We start from the raw sequence: 22656 nt of genomic DNA, 5'->3' as shown, positions 1-22656 counted from the left end.
GTCATACTCCTGAAACAGGTGGCAGGTGGGTTCCCACTCCATGTAAAGAGATTGTTAACATAGCACCTGTACAGGCCCATTATCTTCATGTAATGTGTTTAGTCCCACCCTGGGGATACAGAGTGATTGAACTACCAGGCATCATGAAAAAGACATTGTTTCTGCAACAATAGGCTGGTAAAGTGGGCCCAGTAACTCCCCTGCTCAGAATTAGGACAAAAGGAGGGAAGACAGTCAGAAGATCCTGACTGCCTCTCAGCTCCCTGCTGTTGCAAACAACACTGCCATTAGGCCACATTAGAAGTCATGGGAGGAGCATGTAGTGCTGACATGGGAAGAGTGCCAACCAAGAAAAATCAGGATCACCAATTGCAACTGTGAGATGACTGCATTGAGTCCTACTCAGTGGTGGACATTACAGGGTATAGGCACTTCATGCAGCTGATAATACATCGCTGTTACAAAATTCCATCTCGCATTTTGTTTAGCGGGAAACATTGTGACATCCCTATATCAGACACGTGCTGGACAAAGGAAAGCACACATGGTCAAGGCACATATTTTTCCCTTTACCAGCAATATCTGGAATATGCAAATTGTACAGCATGTATACCTGCAGCTTGGTATGCCAAATGCCTCCCTGGGCCCATTCTATGCTGCCTGCTTTTTTAGACTGGCCATCGTACACCTCTGTGCACACTCTAATTCTAATTTCCTATAAAACAGAAATATTGTAAGAAGGGTACAAGCCCATAACATTTCATCCCAAACTGGATGGAAAACAAAGATGTTAAAGACAATCCAGATGCATTTTCTGCTGAAAACAAGGGGAAAATGAAAACAAAAATGAATAAATAGTGAATGAATGGAAAACTAATAGTTTCTTTTAAAAATGGAAACAGGTCACATATTGTAGTTATAATTTATGAAGCCAGTGCTTCTTTTAGCTCAGCTGAAGATTTCAAAAGAAAACACTAGATAGAAATGTCATTAGATTTTTACAGATAGTGGGAAACAGGGTTATCAGCTTTGCAACTCTGCTTACTCTGGAGGACAGCCACCATATTCCACTGAAATGAATGTAGTATGTCACATTTTCATGAGAGCTGGTGAAAGCTGCCATTTGAGGTAGTGGACAAATGGTACTATAATTTCCACTTTTTCTACTGCGGTGGGGGCTGTAAAAGAATTTTTAGGGCAGGATCACAGCCAATCAGATTTTCCATTGAAGGCAAATGAACCTCTCCTATATCCATTATCAGGTGACAGGGAGGAGAGAGTTTTTGCTTTCATTCTTACTCAAGCCTATATACTTCTAATCACACATGATTAATTCAGAAAGAATAAAGATGGAAAATGCACATTCAGATGCTGATAATGTCCATCTGAACTGCACCCTTTCAATGGGATGTGCATTCACAGACATCTCCTTTTCTGCATTCTGTTGCAAGCTGTAATGAGACTAGGTTGACAGGTATAAGCCCATTTGTGTAGGTTTTGACAATGTGAAATGTTTCCTCTTCCCCGTGGAAACAATTTTTCTCCCTTTCACAAGAGAGTGAGAAGAACAGGGGAGGGGGGAGGGGAGGGGAGAAGGGAGAAGAGAAATGTATATATTATGCATTTTCAGTTTTCAGTTCACTATTTTAATTAAAATATAGGCATGAACAGATAACCAGATCTGACCAGAATTACATATTTTAGATAAATCCAAATAGAAAAGAACTTTTGTTTTGATTTTTGTCAACTATTGTTTTGTAAGTGTTTTAGTGCTACACAATCTGATAGAGTCAAGTTAGAAATAAATGTCTTTTATGGTCTCAAGTATTATCTGTTTCTATAGGATTAGGCAGCAGTTTACCCAAATGAGCCCATTTGTGGGGAGAGCGGGGTATAAATTAAATAAAATAAATAAATGCATTTTTCACAATAGTACCTTGCCAGTATGATGCCCAATAACTCTTCAAGATGAAGGTACCTCATACATTCATGTCAAAAAGACATACTTCAAGAAGGGGGTCGGAATTGTCTGACACTCAGGCACAGTTAAGAGCTACTTGTGAGAGAAAGGATAAAGAAAAGGCTTCTAATCCCTCTTAGATCAGATTAAAAGTTTACCATCATTGAGAGAAAAAAAGGTTATAATCCATACCTTACAAATGCAGGGTCCTAGGCAGGGGTCATCATTTAAACTGCCTTTCAGAGAACAGTTGCAGGGTGCACAGTGAGGATAGCCCTTGTAACCTAATGAGCACCTGTCGCACCTCTCACCTGCATAGCCAGGTTTACAGTGGCAGAATCCTGGGAGCAGGTCTGCAGCAAGACAAAGCAAGTATGAGGCTTAGCTAGGTATTCACTCATATTAAGAAAGCTGAATTTTAAATGAAATACTCTTGGGAAACTGATCAAAATGTAACAAATCTATTATTATTATTACATTTTTTCCTTTTCTTGTTTTTTTTTAATTAAACTAACTTCTAAAATTTGATAATCCAAATCTTGAACTATTTACAAGCAGAGTGCGCTGGGGTTGACTATAATGCTTCATGCAGGCAGAAGGGGCTGATCACCAGGCCTAGTAACCTGCTGAATACTGATAATAGCAGTGCAGCTGAGGAATGTGCCTGCTATGTGCCACTTTGGCCCATACTCAAACTCTGCTTGAGCTCCATTCAGCAGTGGCAGCCAAACCTCCTCCCCCACCCCCTCTCACAACTGCATGCATCAGTACTGGACTTGAGCATGGAAGTGTAAGATTCAGACTAGTTTAGCCATGGACTGACTAGGTAGCCATCACAGATTATCATTCCTCATCCTGAGTTTCTCTTTCCTCTTATTATAATTTAATATTTATTAATGTGAACAGTATGACATATTGATGACACGGAACACAAACGTGCTATCATACAGAGCTCACAGTCTGTATTAGAAGGATGAGAAAGGATGGAGGACTCTCTGTAGGGCCAGAGTTATTTAGCACTCAGGCAGGGCTTTACTAGAGAAGTGGATCTTGAGTAACTGGGCCAGTATAAGCATAACAGTGTTTGGTTGTTTTCACATATAAATGTTGAGTCCTTGAGAAACTGCTTCCTTGTAGCATATGTATTTATGAAAGTGCTTCATGGAGGAATTTTTGTATCCTGGACTGTGCATCACTGATTGCATGAATGAAAAAAAGACAATGAACACCAGATAAACAGTGTTTTCAGGAAGTAAGTTTCGAAGAAAAAATAGTGATGCAGTTTGAGAGTCAGTGAGAGCTAGTTTGGCATAGTGGTTAAGAGCAGCAGGACTCTAATCTGGAGAACTGGGTTTGATTCCCCACCCCTCTCCTTGAAGCCAGCTGGGTGATCTTGGGCTAGTCACAGCTTTTTTGAGCTCTCTCAGCCCCACCCACCTCACAGAGTGATTGTCATGAGGATAATAATAACAACACACTTTGTAAATCTCTCTGAGTGGGAGTTACAGTAAGTTGTTCTGAAAGTTGGTATATAAATCAAATGTTATTACTATTATATTGAGAGTGACATGAGCTGGAACTTAAATAGTCAAATTAAATACTTCAAGCTCTACTCATAGTAATCTAAGGCATCATGATGAGTGTGTGTGATCTAAAGTGCTATCTCTTTTTATCTGTAAAGTCAATTCCTGGTCCGTTTGTGGACTCAAATCTTTTTGTAAACATGCAAGGCAGTAAACATGATAATATTGTGCTCTCTTTTAACAATTCTATAACAGGCAATTGTACCAACACAGAACAAACTGCTGTAATGTAACCGCTGAATAAATCTTTTACTGCATCCCATAATCCTTTGCCTCAGTGTTCAGGAAAGACACCATTTGTATGCTTTAACTTTGGAGAGAATTGCTCATTATCATCTCCTCCATTATATTCAAGGATTAGAGTAATTTTATTCTTGCTTGGGTAGACAGATACCTCACAGAAACAGGTTTTCATTTTATTCCAAATAAACATTTTTCCCTGAAGCAAAAAACCAGCACCTCTATTTCAATATATCTAATCCATGCTGATTTGCAAATATACAGAGAAATCCACTAAAAAATAAATGCATTCTTCAGCTCTTCCTTCAAACAAGTGCCATCCTTTTTCCAGCTTACAGAGACTGAAAAAAATCGGCTTTTAAATATATATATATATATGCTATCTGGATTGAAACATATTTTTCCTGACTCATTAATAGGCTCCATACACAGAACTTTCTCTACCTTCACAACTGTGTAGGAATTATTTCCTCCCAAAAAGGTTCAGCAAGTGAATATGTTTTAATTTCAGGTGCAAAGCCCTGGAGTCCTCACACTTTATTAGAATGAGTTTATTAAGGGAAAGAAAAGAAACTTATTGCTCAGGAACAATCAAACCTACATCTTATATGCTTACATCATCATATTTGATTGGATAAATGTCTTATAAAGCAATCTTCAGGAGGTCTAATAAGACTCCTTCTGAGGTCTATTCAATGAGGCTTACCTGAAGGAAAGTGCTCTTAGGATTGTGATCTGAAAGTTGTTTCTGAGGAAAATCTTTTCAGTCATGAGAAAATATGCAAAAGTCATTCTTGTACAAATCCCTAACATACAAACAATATATACTTGTTTAAAAGATATTCAGCAATATGTGCTTACAAATTACCCTTGATACTAGGTGGCATACTAAATGTGTAGTTGCTGTTCAAAACAGCCTTAACATGTCCAATTCCCTCTCTATTTATTTATTTATTTACTTACCTATTTATTTATTTTATTTACAAAATTTGTATCCTTCTTTTCTGCCCTCATTAGGGCCACCGAGGTGGCAAACAGATTAATACATTTTTTAAAAACATCTTAAAAACCATTACCACCAAACAAAACACATCAGTAAAACAATTAAAACCAAGCTAAAATACACATAAAAACAGTAATTAAAATTTAGGGCAGGAAGGATGGATCACCAAGGGAACATCAGACAAAAATCTGCACCTACTGGCAAAAGATGGCAACAGAATAGGGCATGTGAATCTCTGGGGAGAGATTTTCAGAGTTTTGGCACCATGATCAAGAAGGTTCTCTCCTGTGTTGCTACCTGCCTAATCTCAGAAGGCAGAGGCACCTGAAGCAGGGCCTGTGAAGATGACCATAGTGATTTGGTAGGTTGGTAAGGGAAGAGGCATTCCATCAGGTGTATTGTCCCAAGCCATATAGCACTTTTAAGGTCAACAAACAGCACCTTGAATTGCTCCTGGAAACAAATTGGTGACCAGAGTAGATGGGCCACGACTGCATGGATATGGTCCCTATGACCCATTCCAATCAACATCCTGGTGGCAGCATTCTGCACCAACTGAAGTTTCTAAAGACTTTTCAAGGGCAGCCCCATGTAGAGTGCATTGCCTGTAATCTAATCTAGATTTATCTGGGGCACGTGCCACAGGGGACAGATATTTTCTGCCCCATGTAAACCTGCAGCTGGCTAACCAGTCAAAGCTGCTAAAAGCTGCTTGAGATTGTACCATGAGGCAATATGTTTAACATGGTTGAGAGACTGGGCAAAATTATTTAACCATAAACTGTTAACTTTGGAGGGTCATAACAATTTGTTTGGCTGGCATGCATATCTATGGTATGATAAGCATAAAATGGATAGTATGTTTCAGCATCATTTTGTGAGAAGAAATGTTTTTATGGTTTGGCAAAAGTACAAGAAGTTTATAGGGGAGAAAAGGTCCATGTGGATTGTTCCGGCTGAAGTTGTAAATCCACATTCTGAGTACAAGGGAGAAGATTGGATAACATACAAAGAACTATTGTGGATGGACAGATATTCTTTTAAAATAAAGGGCCATGAGGAGTTACCGTTTAGGTATGGATGGTTACAATACCGACAAATTAAAGACTTATTTGAATTTGATAAAAGAAAAGTAGGTTTTAGAAGTAAAAACTCAGAATTGGAAGAGCTTTTATTTGGAGGGGGAATAAAAATGATTTCTTAGATGTACAAACTCCTATTGAAATGGTACACAGAGGATGAGATGGTTAAAACTCAAATGGTGAAATGGGCAGTTAACTTTAATAAAGAAATTACAATGGAGGCATGGGAATATTTGTGGAAAAATACACTGAAAATATCTACATGTGTAAATCTAAGAGAGAATGGGTATAAGATGATGTATAGGTGGTATTTAACACCGAAAAAATTAGCAAATGTAAGTAATGCCATGTCAAACAAATGCTGGAAGTGTAAAAAACATGAAGGTTCTTTTTACCATATGTGGTGGACGTGTGAAAAAGCCAAACTTTTTTGATCTAGGATTTATGCAGAAATGTCATTAATTATGAAAAGTAAATTGTTGAAGAGCCCTGAACTGGTACTGTTAGAACTGAATATGGAAAAGGTCAATGTAAAGGACAGGAAACCTATTTTATATGTTGGTGGCAGCAAGATTATTATATGCACAATATTGGAAGCAAGAAGAGATACCAGAAATTGAAGATTGGATTCAAAAACTGTTGTACATGGCGGAGATGGATAAAATGACAAGAAAGTTGAAAGAGCAAAATCCAAGTGAATTTTTAAATGATTGGGGAAAGTTTAAGGACTATTTGGAGAATAACTGGGACGTGAGAGGAGAACTGTGGTCTTTGGATAACGATTAAAATTTATAGATATATATATGAACTTTACCTTTAATATTAGGGACAAATATGGGGATTCGGTTTCATTTTCCTGGCCATGTCGGACGCTTCTCTCCGCAGGTCTGGGAGGAAGCGCCCGAGCAGCCTGACCGGGTGGTTGACCTGCGAGGGTTAACCCCCAGGACTCCCAGTGAGGGGGTCAGGGTCCGGAGCGCTGTGGGAAGAGCCCCCTGAAGTTCATGCAGGAGGTAAATAGCCCGTTTGCTCCTATGGAGGCCGGCAGACTTGCGCAGCACATCGCGTGCTGCCGGGCCATGGAGAACGGCAACAAGCAGATTTAAGGTGAAAACCTGTAAGTAAGCGAATCCCTTCTATCATTTCAAGCGTATGCGAAGGATAGCGTCTGGGGCAGAGCAGTCTGCTCGGGAAAATGCAGCACTCAAGAAAGCAACAAACAAAGAAGTAAAGCTTTTGGAGAATCAATTGATAGGGTTACAAGTGGATCGTGCTCAGACGGTATTGCGTTTACAGAATGTGAAGGAGGAGGAAAGTGAAAACTTAAAGGATTTGGTGTCGGAACTTTTGGCGTCATCCGCAAAGGCAACTAAAGAAGAGTTAAAAAGCGATATTCTGGAAGTCCGTCGGACATCTTCAAAATATGCAACGAAGCGTCAGCTGCCTCGCGAGATTATTATTGATTTTTCATCTAAGAAGACTCGGGACACCATCTTATATAATTCGTACAATGTGGACTTGGACTTTCTGGGCAACAAGGTTAAGATATTGAAGGACGTTCCATTTTTAGCTCGGAAAAGAAGATTCAAATATAAAAGGTTTGCAGCTCTTCTGAGGAAGCGTGAAATAAAATACAAATGGTTATTTCCGGAAGGTATCTGGTTCAGTTATAAAGACCAAGCCTACAAGATAACATCGGAAGCACAGCTGAGGGACTTTGTGTTTAATCATCAAGAGTTCCAGCAAGGAGAAGATTTAGAATCTGAAGGGGGGAATGGGGAGGAGGGAGCGAGCGCAGCTACTATAGCTGTTCAGAGAGAGCTGCGACCGAGATGCAGGGGGGGAGGGGGGAAGAAGACCTGATCCTGACTGTAGTTTGTATTTTATAAGATCTACCAATCTAATAGCATATTAGAAAGTTTAACTTTAAATAATTGTATTATGAAGGGAATGCAATACTTGTAGATGTAGTGTGTGTTTTTTATATGTTGTCCCTTCCCTTTCCCCCTGTTCCCTTTTTCCCTTTTTTTGTAGTTTTAGATGTTAGTAATTAAAAATAAAAATTTATATTAAAAAAAATATTAGGGACAAATATTAGAATAGAGACAATGATAAGAAATAAAGAGGTTATAGTGCTATTGGGGATCTAAAAGAAAAGGGGGAGGGGGAGGGGGAGGGGGAGGGGGAGGGGACATATATATATATAAAGGGGTAATTACAGTTATATTATGTAGTATGGAATATGTATGTTAACCTACTCAATAAAAATCTTTTTTTTAAAAAAAATCTGCTAAAAGCTGCCACCTGCTTATCCAGCAGTAGACCTGGACCAAGGGTGCCTCCAGGCTATGGACCTGTTCGTTCAAGGGGAGTGCAACCCAATCTAGAATCCAAGGGTAACCACTGTCTTTTTGAAATTTAGCTTCAGTGAATTAGCCCAGATCTACTCCAACACTGCCCCCAGGCATCAGTTCAGGGTTTCTACAGCCTCCCTGGGATTAGCCAAAAGTGTGAGACAGAGGGCTAAGCTACAAGTGACAAATGACACTTAAACGGCAAGTGTATTTCTCGCTGTTCATTTGCCCTGCACTCAATCCACTTGCTGTTCAAGTGTCATTCGTCACTTGTAGCTTGGCCCAGAGTTGACTGTCATCTGCTTATTGGTGACATCCCAATATTGACCTTGTCAGAGGTTTCATGTAGATGTTGAAGAACATATGGGATAAGATGGAACCTTTTATAACTCCATAGACCACCTTCTAAAACCTGCCCTCCAGATAGGTCTGGAACGACCACAAAACACTGCCTGACAATCTCAGAACAAAAAGGCAGTTTAGAAGAATACCATGAGTGATGGCACTGAAAACCATTGGGAGATCCAGGAGAATCAACAGAGACATACTCCCTCTGTCCATCTCCCAGTGCAGGTGATCCACCAGGGTGACCAAGCCTGTTTCAGTCCAATAACCAGGCCTGACACCAGACTGGAAAAGATCCAAACAGCCCCCTTCATCCAGGAATGCTTGAAGTTGCCCGCCCATCACTTGTTCAATCACCTTACTCAAGAATGGAACTTTTGATTTTTTGCCCACCTTTCTTGCTGAGACTCTAGGAGGAATATCTATAATATGGATATGCACAGAATTCCCTCCCCCCCCCACACACACACCAACACTTTGTTGGATTGCCAGGTTCCCCGGGGATGAAAGAGGGGTGGGTGAGGAATCATTGGGGGGGGGGGTGAGATGGTAGGGCCTTACCTTATGCATGCCTGTTATGTCTGCACGCTCCAGAACACTCCTGCATCACACTGGGTATGATGTCATTCCCAGTGCAACCCAGAAGCCCTGGGTCATGCTGGGGCCAATTCAGTAATAATTAGCCTCAAACTTTGCCCCCCCCCCCAGCAACCTCTCAATTCTGCATTGCATCTAGAAAGACATGTGACATGAGAGTGTTCTGGAGCTCATGTGCTCTGTAGGTTCCAGGCCCATTCCCATGCCTCTCCCAGCCCGCCAGCCTGGTGAGAGGTGGAGGGGCAGAAGCTGGGATCAGGAGATCCCCTGACCCCACCAGGGAGCTGGTAACTCTAATACTTGGTGATGTGCATGCAATATTGTAATTTCATTATACCATTTTTATTTGCTTCCACTGGTTTCAATGAGAAACACATTTATGTTCATTTGTTTTACTTTCTTTCCAAAAGAGCTATCATTGGCTGGGACTGTATGTCACACCCCTGCTAAATTTCATCCAGGTAAGAGGAAGAGTCCCAAGTTTTGGCTATTCAAATTCTCAGCTGAAAAACATGCAGATCAAGGTATGACAACAATGACATCTGAGTGATTTTTTTTATTTCTCTTCAAATGTCTTAAGTGGCAAAAAGGGGTGGGTCTGGTCTATTTTCAAACAAAAACAGAGGAGCACAATCAAAATAAGCTAAAGCCTGTCTGAATGTCTCTCCTGTTTTATCTTATTGAGAGAAGCATTTTCTCTTCCACTTTGGCAAATAGAAATGGAGAAGAAAAGATGGGATATGCTGAGGATTTGCAATTTTAAATCACTATCTCCAGAAAGGATAGTTCCTTCCTTTTGGCAAGAGGTATAAAAATCCTTTACAAGGGTGCAAATGCATGTTTCAAATGTACAACTTGTTTTTAAGCACAGAATTAGGCTCACTCACTAGGGAAAATGGTTGGAGGAATATTTTGTGAGCATTTTTTAACAAATAATTTAACTTTCCAAACATAAGTGCAAAGGGAAAATGGAAATAACAAAAAAATGAAGCCCATAGGGAAGATTCTACCCCAAAATGCAAATGTTACAACTAGAGGTGGGCATGAACCGAAATATGAACCAAAGTTCATCACAAACCGGGTCGGTTTGTGGGAGCTCATTTCTCACAAACCATGATGAATTTTAGCCCGGCTCGTTTGGTTTGTATTTTAGTTCGTCACTGCAAACAGCCTGGTGCCAATCAATCAGTTTCCTAGGCAACGGTGGGGGGAATGGGCTCTCTGCAGACCTTCTGCGGGCCCAGAAGTGACATTTTCACAAACTGAACAAACCAGTTCGCAAACCAGGGTAAGTTCGTGAAAGTTAGTGGTTCATGAAACACAACGAACCACGAATCACACAGTTCAGAATTTTCCCAGGTAGTGCCCATCTCTAGTTACACATAGAGAACTGAAGGAGAACAATGTCAGGGAATAAATAGCATAGGTTTCTAAGGGAATGTTCTCCAGGAACATAGGCAAATGGATTTGCAAAGGTGTCCTGTGAGATGGTATTTCTGAAAGGACTGGCACAGTGAAAAGAGCTTACTACTCTTCAGTGTTTAACAGTGTGGTATATAATATTCAACATGGTGAACTTATCAAGAATCAGACCTCCTGCCGCCTGTTTCTCATTCTTCACACAAGTGCCATTTAAACAGCCAATGGAATCACAATGACACTGTTGGCATGGATTGCGGTCACGAGGCAGCACCTGTGTGTGCAAAGAAATAGCAATCAGATTACAAAGTAAATCTGCTGATAGCGCAACTTGACAAAACTAGGAAATTCCAGTATTACCTATACTGTCTCCAAGAGTTTATCATACTCGGCAATCTCTTTTCTCAGTTCTCTTCCCTTTAGCAATTGCAATAATACTGCACTGCTTTGAGACACAACATGCACCTACTGATTCCAAAGTGGTGTTTACAGTATTACATCCTTTGTCAATTAAAGATAAAATATTAGCTGGAGGCCATGACTCTCAAGAGAATTCTTTCATATCAACACAATTTAGTTGCATAGTCTTATAAACCACAGCTTTACAGATTTTCTACTGTGAAAGGAAACAAGTAGGCTGTCAGAATTAGAATAATAAAATGGCAATCAAAACTGTGTCTTTTTACTTAAGAGCCTATCTCCTCTCATTGAATTGATGGGTTAGACTATAGGAGACTGGAGCATACTTTACCCCTTTGGGCCTGAAGTACCCATCAATGCAGGTTTCACAATTGATGCCTGCAGTGTTTTGTGTGCAGTTAATGCACACTCCACCCCCGATGTATTCTCCGTGGATATTCAGACTCTGCTTTCTGTCTGCCACAGTCTGATCATAGTAGCATTCTTCAGCCTTCCCATGACAATTGCACGCTGAAAAAAAGAAAAGTCTGTTACCAAACACAACAGTCTTTAGACATGTAGAAACAACATTTAACTGAAGCACTGATGATTTCTTTAAACATTTTGACACTTGTGCTATGTGTAGCATTGGCGCCTGCCACACAAAGAGCTTTTTCCGCTCTTAAAATTAATAAGAAGCAACTAACAAATAATGTAGGGATGTGCATTCATTTCAAAATGAAAGCTCCCCCCCTCCCCCGCAATTCCCACTTGCTTTAATTTATTTTGAAACAAAGATGATTTGGAATCAAAACCTAATGAAGTAATCCTATTTTTTGTTAGTTTGCATAAATTCCAATCAGAATACATTTCTCACTAAAGCTTGTTTGCTTTCCATTCGATTTGGATGAAATTTTGAAGGATGAAATTTGAAGGCCCCTCTCCCAAATTCTCGTGTTTGTCTAATCACAGACAGGCAGAAGGAAAGTGCTTCCTTTTATAGACAATAAAAGGCAGAATACATTTCTGGCTGTGAGAGCTTTGATTTCTGTCCAGCATGGATGAGAATCTAAGGGAATGTGCTGATTCTGAAAATCACCAATGCTACCATATTTCAGAAAAATGGGAAACAGTGTCCCTCTTGTATAGACAGGTGATTAAAATAAAGGCTTGTGAATAACAGAAACAAGAATTAGAGACTGCAGCATCTGGATATTCAGAGACAATCCTCAATCCCTTGCTCAGTAGTTTGCTCTGTATTTTCAGAGATGAAGGGAAGATCCAAGGGCCAGGGAGAGGTAACACTTCCTCTGTTCTAAAGAGAATACCATGGAAAGAAAAAGACCAGCCTTATCCCAGCAACTGGCCAGAGACTGAAGAGCTGCAGGGAACTTGCTCCTCCCTCCTGCCAGGAAGAACTCTACTCCAATCGCCAGTTGCTCAGGGAAGGCAAAAGTCAAAGGACGGTTGCCTCTGCTTCTGCCACCAGCCAGAGTACTGCGTGTGGCTAGTTTGTATATAATTTTGTCTGTTGTAAACTGTGGTAGAATTAATTTGATTGAAAGGTAGGGTATGAATCTTTTTAAAAATGAGAAATAGTTTGCATGTGGAAAAGTGCTGTTTTAAAATCAGCACAAACATAGCTTTTTTCTAACTGCACCAACTATCATGAAAACGATGGCTAATATAAGGCCATTATTTATTAAATAATGTTACTTGATATCTACTTTGATAGATATTTATCATTTGATTGCTATCTACCATCAACATCTACTTTGAAATACTGAACAATCAATGTGTAAACTATGTAGATGCTGACATTTATTTACCAGAGTTGTACTTATTAGAACACCGTGACCTGGACAGCCCAGGTGAGCCTGATCTCGTGGGATCTCAGAAGCTGAGCAGGGTCGGCCTTGATTAGTAATTGGATGGGAGACCTCCAGCGAAGACCAGGGCTGCAGAGCCAGGCAATGGCAAACCACCTCTGTTAGTCTCTTGCCATGAAAACCCCACCAGGGGTTGCCATAAGTCAGCTATGACTTGAGGGCACTCTCCACCGCCACCATTTATTAGGACACTTTGTCATGTGTGCACAAAAATTCAAGCAAGCTTTAAAAGACACAATCAAGCCAAGGTTCTGCATTAGAAAAGTGCCACTGATTTCTTAGCAATAATTACTGACATGTTTTCATCTCTCTCACTGAAATCAATGCAACTTAATAGTGTTGAAAGTGGAAGACTGTGCAATGTTCCTTTGTACAGAGCACACTAGTTCTTCAGAGGGAGGCAGCAGAGGCAGCAAAGCTTGACAGTCAATTTCCTGTACCCTTCCCTTCCCTTCATCTGCTCTGCCTTCTTCCCTTTGTTTACCTAGATGCTATTCTTAGGGGTTCCTTCCTTCAAGCTAACTCCTTCGCCTCATGCTTCTCTAACTGCTGTAAAGGCAAGACGTGTTTTCTGCAATTTTTCTCTGTCCTCATGTAGACAGATAGATGGAACGCCTACTCTTCCTCTCCTATCAATGTGCAGAGTTCCTTTACAATAAAGGGCTTCTATTTTTTTTTCTAAAACTATAAGGCACATGTTAACTTTATTCTGTGAGCAGCATCCTCCTTCCTCAGCACAAATCGAACTCTAATGCTAATAAATAATGCCTTATATTTCTAAAGCAAATTGTATATCCAGAGAGCTCCTGATGTCAATAATAAAGAAAAGGATTTTTTAAGTTTATGCTATCAGAATACACTATGAGAGGTGGTATTTATAATTTTGCTGTTAATTTATGTCATTTTTAATTTGCTCCCTCTCCAGGGAGCCCAGAGCAACTGACATATAGTTGCTGGACAGTCTTCCATCAATGCAGCTTATAGGGCTAAATCTGGATATGTCATGATGAATACGCAAAGTATTTTTGACAAATGTTGTAAAAAGCATTGGGCATAATCTCTCAGTTACCTTCACACTCATGCTTCACAAGGAAGGTCCCAGCTTGCCAAGGCTTCTGATTAAATCCAGGGCAGCATCGATTACAACTTTCTCCACATGTGTTGTGTTCACATTCACAAGATGATCTCTAGTTGAATTATAATGGAAAGTTTTTTTCAAAAACAGCTTAAAACTGCAAATCATTTATCTTTCTATCCTTCTATCCATCCTGATGCTACAATAATTTCACTCCTACCTAAATGACTTAAAAAGCAGTTGGATCCAGCAATAGATTTCCACAAATACTTTTTTTTTGCTGAATTCCTCCTTCTATTGCAGATTCATCACTCATGCTATTCCTAGAGGTTCTCTTCCCAATAGCAGCATTTTGGCTTTTGGTGGAGCCCTTTGGGCTGCAGTAAGATGGGAGCGATGAGAAAGTCTCAATCTATTGATAGAAATCTCTTCTACTGAATCCAACCACAAAAGTGATCACTGATGGTGCCTCGAGAACTGTGCTTCCATGTGCCACAGGGCTGTTACTACCAATGATGTTCAATATCTAGATAAAGCAACTGGTAATACAGAGACAATACAGCGCACAGGGTCTGGGTGCCATCAACACACTGAGGACACAATTCTGTCCAGGAAGAAGTGAAGGATGTAAATTTAATAAATAGCATAAAAGGCTGAAGCTGAATCTAAATACTGGGGTACTGCTTTCTCATAATAAAGAGCTTTTAAAAAATTATATATATTTAATTGTTATAGGAATGATATACAAAATCTATCAAACTGTTAAGTATTTGACAAAAGCTAATTAATTCATTTGAACCTCAAAGGAAAACAAAATACATTGCAAGCAAGCTCCTGAAATCTCAGATTGCCCAGTTTATCACTCAGTTTATCACTCAGCAACATGCACAGAAAGTATCACACTAACAGATAGAGATGGGCACGATCCAAAAAAAATACCGATTAAGCCGTTCGTGTATCCGGGTCGCTGCCGTGCCCAGGCCACCAATTCTAACCGATCAAGTCACATTTCCGATCAGGAATCGGGAAGGCCAAAGCGGGAGGGCGCCCCGCTGTTTCCAGCGATATAGGAATGGTGGGTGGTGGCAGCGGCCGCCAGGCCCAGTGGGCAGGGGGAAGCGGTGATGAGCTGCCTGCCTTCAGGGAGGGACATTCACACACACACACACACTTAGAGTAGGGGGGGGAGTTTTTAACCCGGCAACGAGCCACCTCCCCTCAGGGAGGGGACATTCCCAGGGCTGGATCTACGGTTGCCAGTGCCCAGGGCAACCGTAGTCAGGCTCTTGCACGCGTGCGCGCGCTCCTGGGTCACCCCCCCCCATGCAGCAAACTGGCTGTCCTGGTGTGCTGCGGAGCTGGCGGCAGCGTGAGTGGCTCAGCAGCTGCCTGTGCCGTTCATCTGCCCCTCAAGACAAGGGGCGGCTGGCTTGCCCGTGCGCCCCTTGTCCTGGGGAAAGGCGAATGGCGCAGGCGGCCTCCCAGCCTCCCGTGCTGCCTTTTGCCTTTCCCCAGGACAAGGGGCAGCTGGCTTGCCTGCGCGCCCCTTGTCCTGGGGAAAGATGAACGCGCGGGCAGTCTCCCAGCCTCCTGCGCTGCCTTTTGCCTTTCCCCAGGACAAGGGGCAGCCGGCTTGCCCATGCGCCCCTTGTCCTGGGGAAAGACGAACGGCGCAGGCAGCCTCCCAGCCACCCACACTGCCTTCTGCCTTTCCCCAGGACAAGGGGCGGCCAGCTTGCCCACGCGCCCCTTGTCCTGGGGAAAGACGAACGGTGCAGGCAGCCTCTCAGCCACCCACACTGCCTTTTGCCTTACCCAGGACAAGGGGCGGCTGGCTTGCCCACATGCCCCTTGTCCTGGGGAAAGACGAACAGTGCGGGTGGCCTCCCAGCCTCCCGCGCTGCCTTTTGCCTTTCCTTTGTGCCCATGGCTTCAGAACACCCCCTTCCACCTCCCTCCCCTGGGTTGCTGCTCCGTGGTTGGAAGGAAGCCTGCTAATCAAGGAAAGCTGGGCTTCCATTCGTGTTTCGAGGGCAACAGAAGGAGGGCAAACACAGCTCATTCCCCTGGCTCCGTTGCCCCGGGAATAAATTACTGGCTCAAGAGTGTCTGCAATTCCGAACAGAAACTGATACATCCGATCAAGTCCCGAACAAGCAAACCCCCGACTGCTGGATCGGTTGCCGTGGACGGAACCGATTAGCTGAGTCACGATGGCGCAAACGCCAAAATCAGGGTTTTTTTGAAATCGTAATTCAGATCGTGCCCATGTCTACTAACAGACATAATTTATTTATAGACATCTGTTAAATGGATAGAATTTGTTTGTATAAAGTACATATTGATAAATATAATGAAAGGCTCACTGATGGTATTCAAACTGTATAGATACATTTTCCAAGCATGATTTACATGATTTACTTCCATGATTTACAAAATGAATGAGAAATAAAAGATGAACTCTTTTGCTGATAGAACATTGGCAAATTTCTTTCCAGTTCTATTGTTTTGTTTTCTAATATTACTTCACCCAAGTGCTGGGTTAGGGAATTTGATTTTACAAGGCTTAATCTAGACTCTTCTGTTATTTCAGTAAGAGGTTAAGTAAATTTGCAGTTTCTCGAACTGATATCAATGGGTCTTAAAGGTACTTAATTTCAACAGGATTAGACACTTTATTGCTTTAGTCTTTTCATGATTGGGCACAAAAATAGGATTTAGAAATGGTTAGTGCAGCCAGTGGCAGGAACATTTTAAAATAAGACGTCATCCTAAATAAATTGAGGTTTCAAAGCAGGTTATAATCTACCACTGTATGCTGCAGGGTGAAACTATGATGACTTCTAATTTCTTTCTAAAATCTAGCAGACATTTTAGGCATCATAATAAAACGAATACAGTTTTCTGTGTTGAAGTATAAGCCACAAGCATCTAATGTTGTAATTAATTTCAGACTTGTAATTAATGTTTTTCAAGTGATTATCCCTAGGAGTGGTGTGAAAAAGTACATGTATGTTTTGTTGATTTGTAAATGGGGGATAAAACTATCGATGTACCTTGTACTTGAAATAAAAAAAAACAAGTTAAGCCACTCTAATCTCTTCTTGAAATAAGACTCACATACCACATCCATAGCATATTTGTCACAGTTCTTTTGGATGCTGAAATTTCTTTGTCAACAATTGTCAGTCCCTTGACTTTTTTTCTTGAATTTATAGTTCCAGCAATTCATAAGGCAGAATACATCCAATTAGCCATACATTCAATTCAATTCCAACTCCAAGTCAAGGGTGAGGATAAGACACCTCTAAACTATTTTATATAAAAATCATGGGATCCGCCCATGATTATGAATTGCTGGAACTATAACAGTGAGTAAACTGATGTAGGAATTATTATAAAAGTATAGGATTATTTGTATCTTGTTTTTTATGATGAATATTGTAAAATCGTAGATCTGGTGGCCTGATGAAGGATCTTTTCTGAAACGAGCCAAATGAGATTGGGCCGGTATAGCTCGTTGCCACCCTTCCATCTGATCTTCAGCACCTTCAGCCAGCTTCGCCGGTGTCCTTGGCATCGCAGCTACACTGCGACGTGATCAAGATACAACTACCTACCAGCCGAAACCTTGGCAGTGTGAAATTATTTATATTGGGACTCTAACCTCGTCCTTTGATTGTATAGGGGTTGTTCCCCACTATTGATTTGTCACAATTGTAACTATTGACTTATTGCAATTGTGTATATGACGGGGAACGTTTAATAAGTCAAGTATATACGAAATTGTTTTTGAACAGTCTGGTATACTGTTATTCAATTTTGTGGTCCTGTCCCATCTCTCAACTGGTCCTCCGGGTGGTGTCTGGTCCTGCCGCCCAGCTGGTCACCACCATCATCGCGGTGGCCCCATTTGGATCAGGGGTCCTGGTGGCCTCCTGGCCCATGGGGCAGGTGAGTCTGGTGGGAGGGGGGCTGGGATACTGGCCCCAGAAAATGTTATGTGCCATCAAGTGGTTTTTGAGTTATGGTGAGCCTATGGAGGAAAGATCTCCAGAATCATTAACAGCTTTGCTCAGATAGATATTACAAACTGGAGGACACGGCTTCCTTTACTGAGTCAACTGATGGTAAGAGTCTTTGTTGTAGAATTTTGAGCATCACTTTGCTTGCATGGGAAATTAATGGAATGGTTTGATAGTTGCTTCAATCTCTGATATCTTTTTTTTAAAAAAGTAGAATATAGGTTGAGCATTTTCAGCCTGTGAGCCACTGTTTTGTTCTCCCTATTTGTTGACATATTCTTGTTAAGATTTTGATGGAGTCAGTAACTGTAGCTTGAAATAGCTTTATTGATATCCCATCCACTCTTGGTGTTTTGTTTCTCCCAATTTCTTTGAGTGCAGCTTTCACTTCATTTTCTAATATTGCAAGTGATTTGTCAAAATATTCTTCTTTGAAGGAATCTGTTATCTTTCCATTTCTTCTGTATAATTCTTCAGTGTATCGTTTCAGTATTTTCTTTATTTTGTCCTGATCAGATGCTGTATTTGCATGTTGATCTTTCAACATCTCTAGATGGAGTTTGAATCCTTTTGATTTCCTGGATTTTGTGAAACAGATTTCTTGTTCTTCCTTTTTTGTTGTTCTCTTCTATTTCTCTGCACTGATTATTATAATAGTTCTCTTTGTCTCTGCATGCAATTTGCTAAAAAGCTGCATTTAGAATTCTGATTCTATTTCTATCACCTCTCCTTTTGCTTCTCCTCTATCTTTAGCAATTTTACTAGCAATGTAAATCTGTCTTTTACATGCTCTTTAAATTATTCAGTATGGTAGATTTTGTTTATTAACAGGTAAGGCTTTTCACAATTAAAATAACCAATGGCCCTTCTTCAAGGTCCTCCAAAATTATTAGATTGTGCAAATGCATGCAAATTAATGAAGCAACCAATACATCAGCTAATTAAGTCATCTCTCTAGAATAAGCAAGAGTTCTCCTTTCCAAAAGCAAAACTCTACTATTCCATCATGTAGAGTTCTGCATATTGCTTCAATGGCAGCAATTGTACTGAATAATGTGATTGATTTTTTGAGGGGCGGGGAGAATCTAACTGAAAAGGACTAATACTAATACCAGTATTAAGAATAATACTAGTAAAAGTAATACATTAGAAACAAAAGTGTATATTTCAGAATGGCTGGTGTAAGATCAGAGTGAATGAAATAGCCTTTTTTGTTTTAAGGGCAATGTTATATTTAAAGAGTTTAGAAAAATACATACATTAGTAGCTGGATTCAGTGGGCATGCCCTTGCATGGCCAAAACAGATACACATTCCTCCAACGGAGATATCTTTAACAGAATAATAATACTGCCAATAAAAAGATTAAAAAATAAATAAATAGATAGACAGATAAATAACTGTAATCCATTATATATTTTTAAGCAGCTTCCTGATCATAGATAGGCAAAATATCAGTATCAATATATTTAATTTCATATACACCTTTCCACCACACCAGGGGAAATGTATCAATTTATACTATAAATTTTTTGACTTAAAAATCAAAAATAAAAACACAAAATTCATCATTTTGTGAAACCAAGCAAAACAAAGATGCTGATGAACTTCATAGTCTTGTTGCTCTTACTATGACCTCATGCAACATGGAAAGCCCAGATTTAAAGTAAAGTGACACTCACAACCGTAAAGCACTGAGAATGTCTGATAGTTTGTTTCAGGCATTAGGACATGTATATTCCAAGAATGCACTAGGTACCTCTTTTTCCTCCTCCTCCTGCCCCTCCATCATGTGTTCTAGGTACTGTAGGATATTCTAGGAATTGTAGTTCCCCAGAACACTTAAGATTAGTTATTAATTATTCTGGATCCTACCATTCCGAGAATGCACTGCGAGATAGAAATAAGAGAGACAGACAGATGGACAGATAGAGGCAGAGACTTTTATGAGAAAGTCAGCTGCCTGATCTTGCCATACCGTTGCTCCTCATCAACAATGGCAAAGAGAGGTGACAGTGAGGGGTGGAGGAATTCAGGAAGGTGCCTGGATGTACTAGGGATACCAGGACCCCTCACCTCCAAAGCAGGCAAGGGAAAGCTGATTCTGTGTCCTCTTTTCACTGTTTGAGCCTGATTTGGCCCAGCTCAGATTCTCTCACTTCCAGTTTTCAACCAGATGTGTTTCATTGGGTCCTCCAGATCCATGTGCTCTGGTGGCTCCAGGCATGCCTCTCCCCCTCCTCCCCCACCCCCGCTGATCAGGTAAGCGGGACCAGGATGGTGAAAGATGGGCACAGGAATCCTCCCAGCAAGTCAGCTTGGATTTCAGTTCCAATAAGCCAAGCTTTTTAATGAGCTTTAAGTGCCAAGTGATACAAGTCAGCGGGGGAAATGATAATTCATATATTCACTGACAGGGTCTGAACTGGTGGTGACAGACTGATAGACCAAAAAAAGCACCTTAACTGGATAGTTTGCTGAGAATGTCACAAACAGAAAGAAGTTTTCATTTCAACATTTTCATTTTTCCCTTCCAATGTATAGAAATATTTAAAAGCACTCATATACCAGAGTAAAGACAATAGATAATTTGAATCTAGTGCTAATTTCAGAACTGAGTTTTTACTGTACAAAATGTTCATGGCAGTGACACAGAGGGAAGGTTAAATGGAGCAAAACATGTGAAGAGAAGAACAACCTCATAAGAGTTATGAGAAATTTTCTGATAGCAATCGTCTGAATCTATATCCTGCTGCTCTTAACTATCAAGGAAGAACTGTTGCTTATGTGTCACATTGATAACCCCATTAAACAAAACATGTAAACAAACACTTTTCCTTTCTGTTGTTCCAAGAAGAGGAAATGATGAAGCAGAGTCAAGAATAATTTAAATGTCATAGGATGAATGAAGGGCCACCAATGCCATGTAAACAATTGATAATTTATTTGTACTCTGTTAATTCACCTGGAATAACTATCATTCTCTGATTCCATATTCATAATCACCAAAATGAGTTATGTGTGTATTATGCACCATCGAGTTACTTGCAACTCATGGCAACTCTAAGAATTAACGACCTCTATCATTAACAGCCTTGCTCAGGTCTTGCAAACTGGAGGCTGTGGCATCCTCTTTTGAGTGAAAATATCTCATGTTGACTCTTCTTCTTTTCCTACTGCCTTCCATTTTTCCTAACATTATTGTCTTTCCCCATAAATGGGCACAGAAGAGTTGAAAAGTCCACTTTTCATCATTCTTTAAACTAGAGATAAATGGGTTCCTCCAAACTTCTAAGTCTAGTCTCTCATTGGCCATTTCCAGACGGCTGACCTGCACCCAGGACGTCATGCCACATTTCCGATCGTGCCGGGGAAAACATGAAATATCGTGTTTTCCCCTGCACAATCCGAAACGTGGCGCGACGTCCCGGGTGCAGGTCAGCCGTCTGGAAATGGACATTGTTTTTTATCCAAAAGTTTTGCTGCTATGATCTTCAACTGAATTTTGTAGAACTTTAAGGAGGGAGTGTTTTCCCTTATTTCCACATGGTCTGCTGAGACATTAAGCACTTGTGGGGAGAGGTGAGCAGTTCCACAACACTGGGAGATTCTGGGGAAAGTGTGCCTGTGTTTTGAAACACAACCATAACAATGAAATGATAGAAATCCCTTGAAACCTATCCCCTTCTGTGCTGGAAAATTTTAAAAACTAAACAAAAACATTTTTTGTTCTTGTATTCTACATTGCAAAGCAAAACATTTGTTAGAATCTAAACAGCTAATTCGAAATGGTGGAATGGTGTGGCTCAATCTCATCAGAACTCAGAAGCTAAGCAGAGTCACTACTTGGATGGGGGACCACCAAGGACAACTGGGGTGGCTCTGCAGAGGAAAGCAACGTCAAACCACCTGTGTGTCTTACTTGCCTTGAAAGCCCCTTACTGGAGTCATCATGAATCATTTTCAACTTAACAGACATATAAACAGCTTCTTTGGATTTGTGTACACTCACTGAAACATTTGACTTTTTTTTCTTTGAACAGTCAAATGACCAGCCTCATGAATTATAACAAACTATTTTTGAAATTTCTCTCAGTTTTCAAAGCTGTGGCAAATGAGAGGAGGAGAGGAAGTGGGGAAAATAAGTTAAAATGTCACAATTTTGTTTGAATCCCAGGCATTATTAACAGTAGCATTAAGAGGCATTGCAAACAGACAATCTAGTAGCTAGGACTTACCCTCCTTGTAACTATTGGGTCAATTTCTTTGGGATCTCTGTATGCAAGCATCATTAAATCAGCATTCAGCGTCCGTATCCTCTGAAATCTCAGACGAATATAGCGAGCAGAGGTAAATTCTAACAATGCTGGAGAAGGGTCATCTGCACTTGGCCGCCCATTGATCAAAGATGTATGAATCTACAGAAGAGAATAATTGAATATTTTCAGCCTTTTAAAAACTACCAGGACTGCTGTGCAGCCAACAGCCATTCTCCAAAAATATTGCCCTTTTCTCTCTTTCAGAGCAGCAGTCTATGGGAGGGAGAACATGCGGTCAGGAGGGGAGTGCAAGCATTGGGCTCTCACCAGGTGCCCCCCTTTCCCTCCGCTGGTTGTGTGTGTGGTGGGGGGAGCGGGTTTCTGTAAACTTCAATTAAATGGAGAGCCAATCTGTAAAACCAGGACA

The 22656-nt window shown here is 40.7% G+C and overlaps 1 protein-coding gene across 1 annotated transcript in view; it reads right to left on the bottom strand.

Moving 5' to 3' along the window:
• Positions 1-22656, bottom strand: part of LAMA2 (laminin subunit alpha 2) — a 703642-nt gene that overhangs the window by 428051 nt on the left and 252935 nt on the right. The window contains exons 5-10 of the mRNA XM_054974995.1: positions 22209-22388; positions 19231-19320; positions 13941-14058; positions 11335-11513; positions 10758-10857; positions 2153-2313 (exon numbers count right to left, since the gene is read on the bottom strand). Of these exons, the coding sequence (XP_054830970.1) occupies positions 2153-2313; positions 10758-10857; positions 11335-11513; positions 13941-14058; positions 19231-19320; positions 22209-22388 (828 nt within the window). The remainder of the gene's footprint in view (positions 1-2152; positions 2314-10757; positions 10858-11334; positions 11514-13940; positions 14059-19230; positions 19321-22208; positions 22389-22656) is intronic.

Source organism: Eublepharis macularius, chromosome 1 (genome assembly GCF_028583425.1).
Source record: "Eublepharis macularius isolate TG4126 chromosome 1, MPM_Emac_v1.0, whole genome shotgun sequence".
In the NCBI taxonomy this organism is placed as follows: domain Eukaryota; kingdom Metazoa; phylum Chordata; class Lepidosauria; order Squamata; family Eublepharidae; genus Eublepharis; species Eublepharis macularius.
This window is presented reverse-complemented; position numbering and strand designations above follow the sequence as displayed.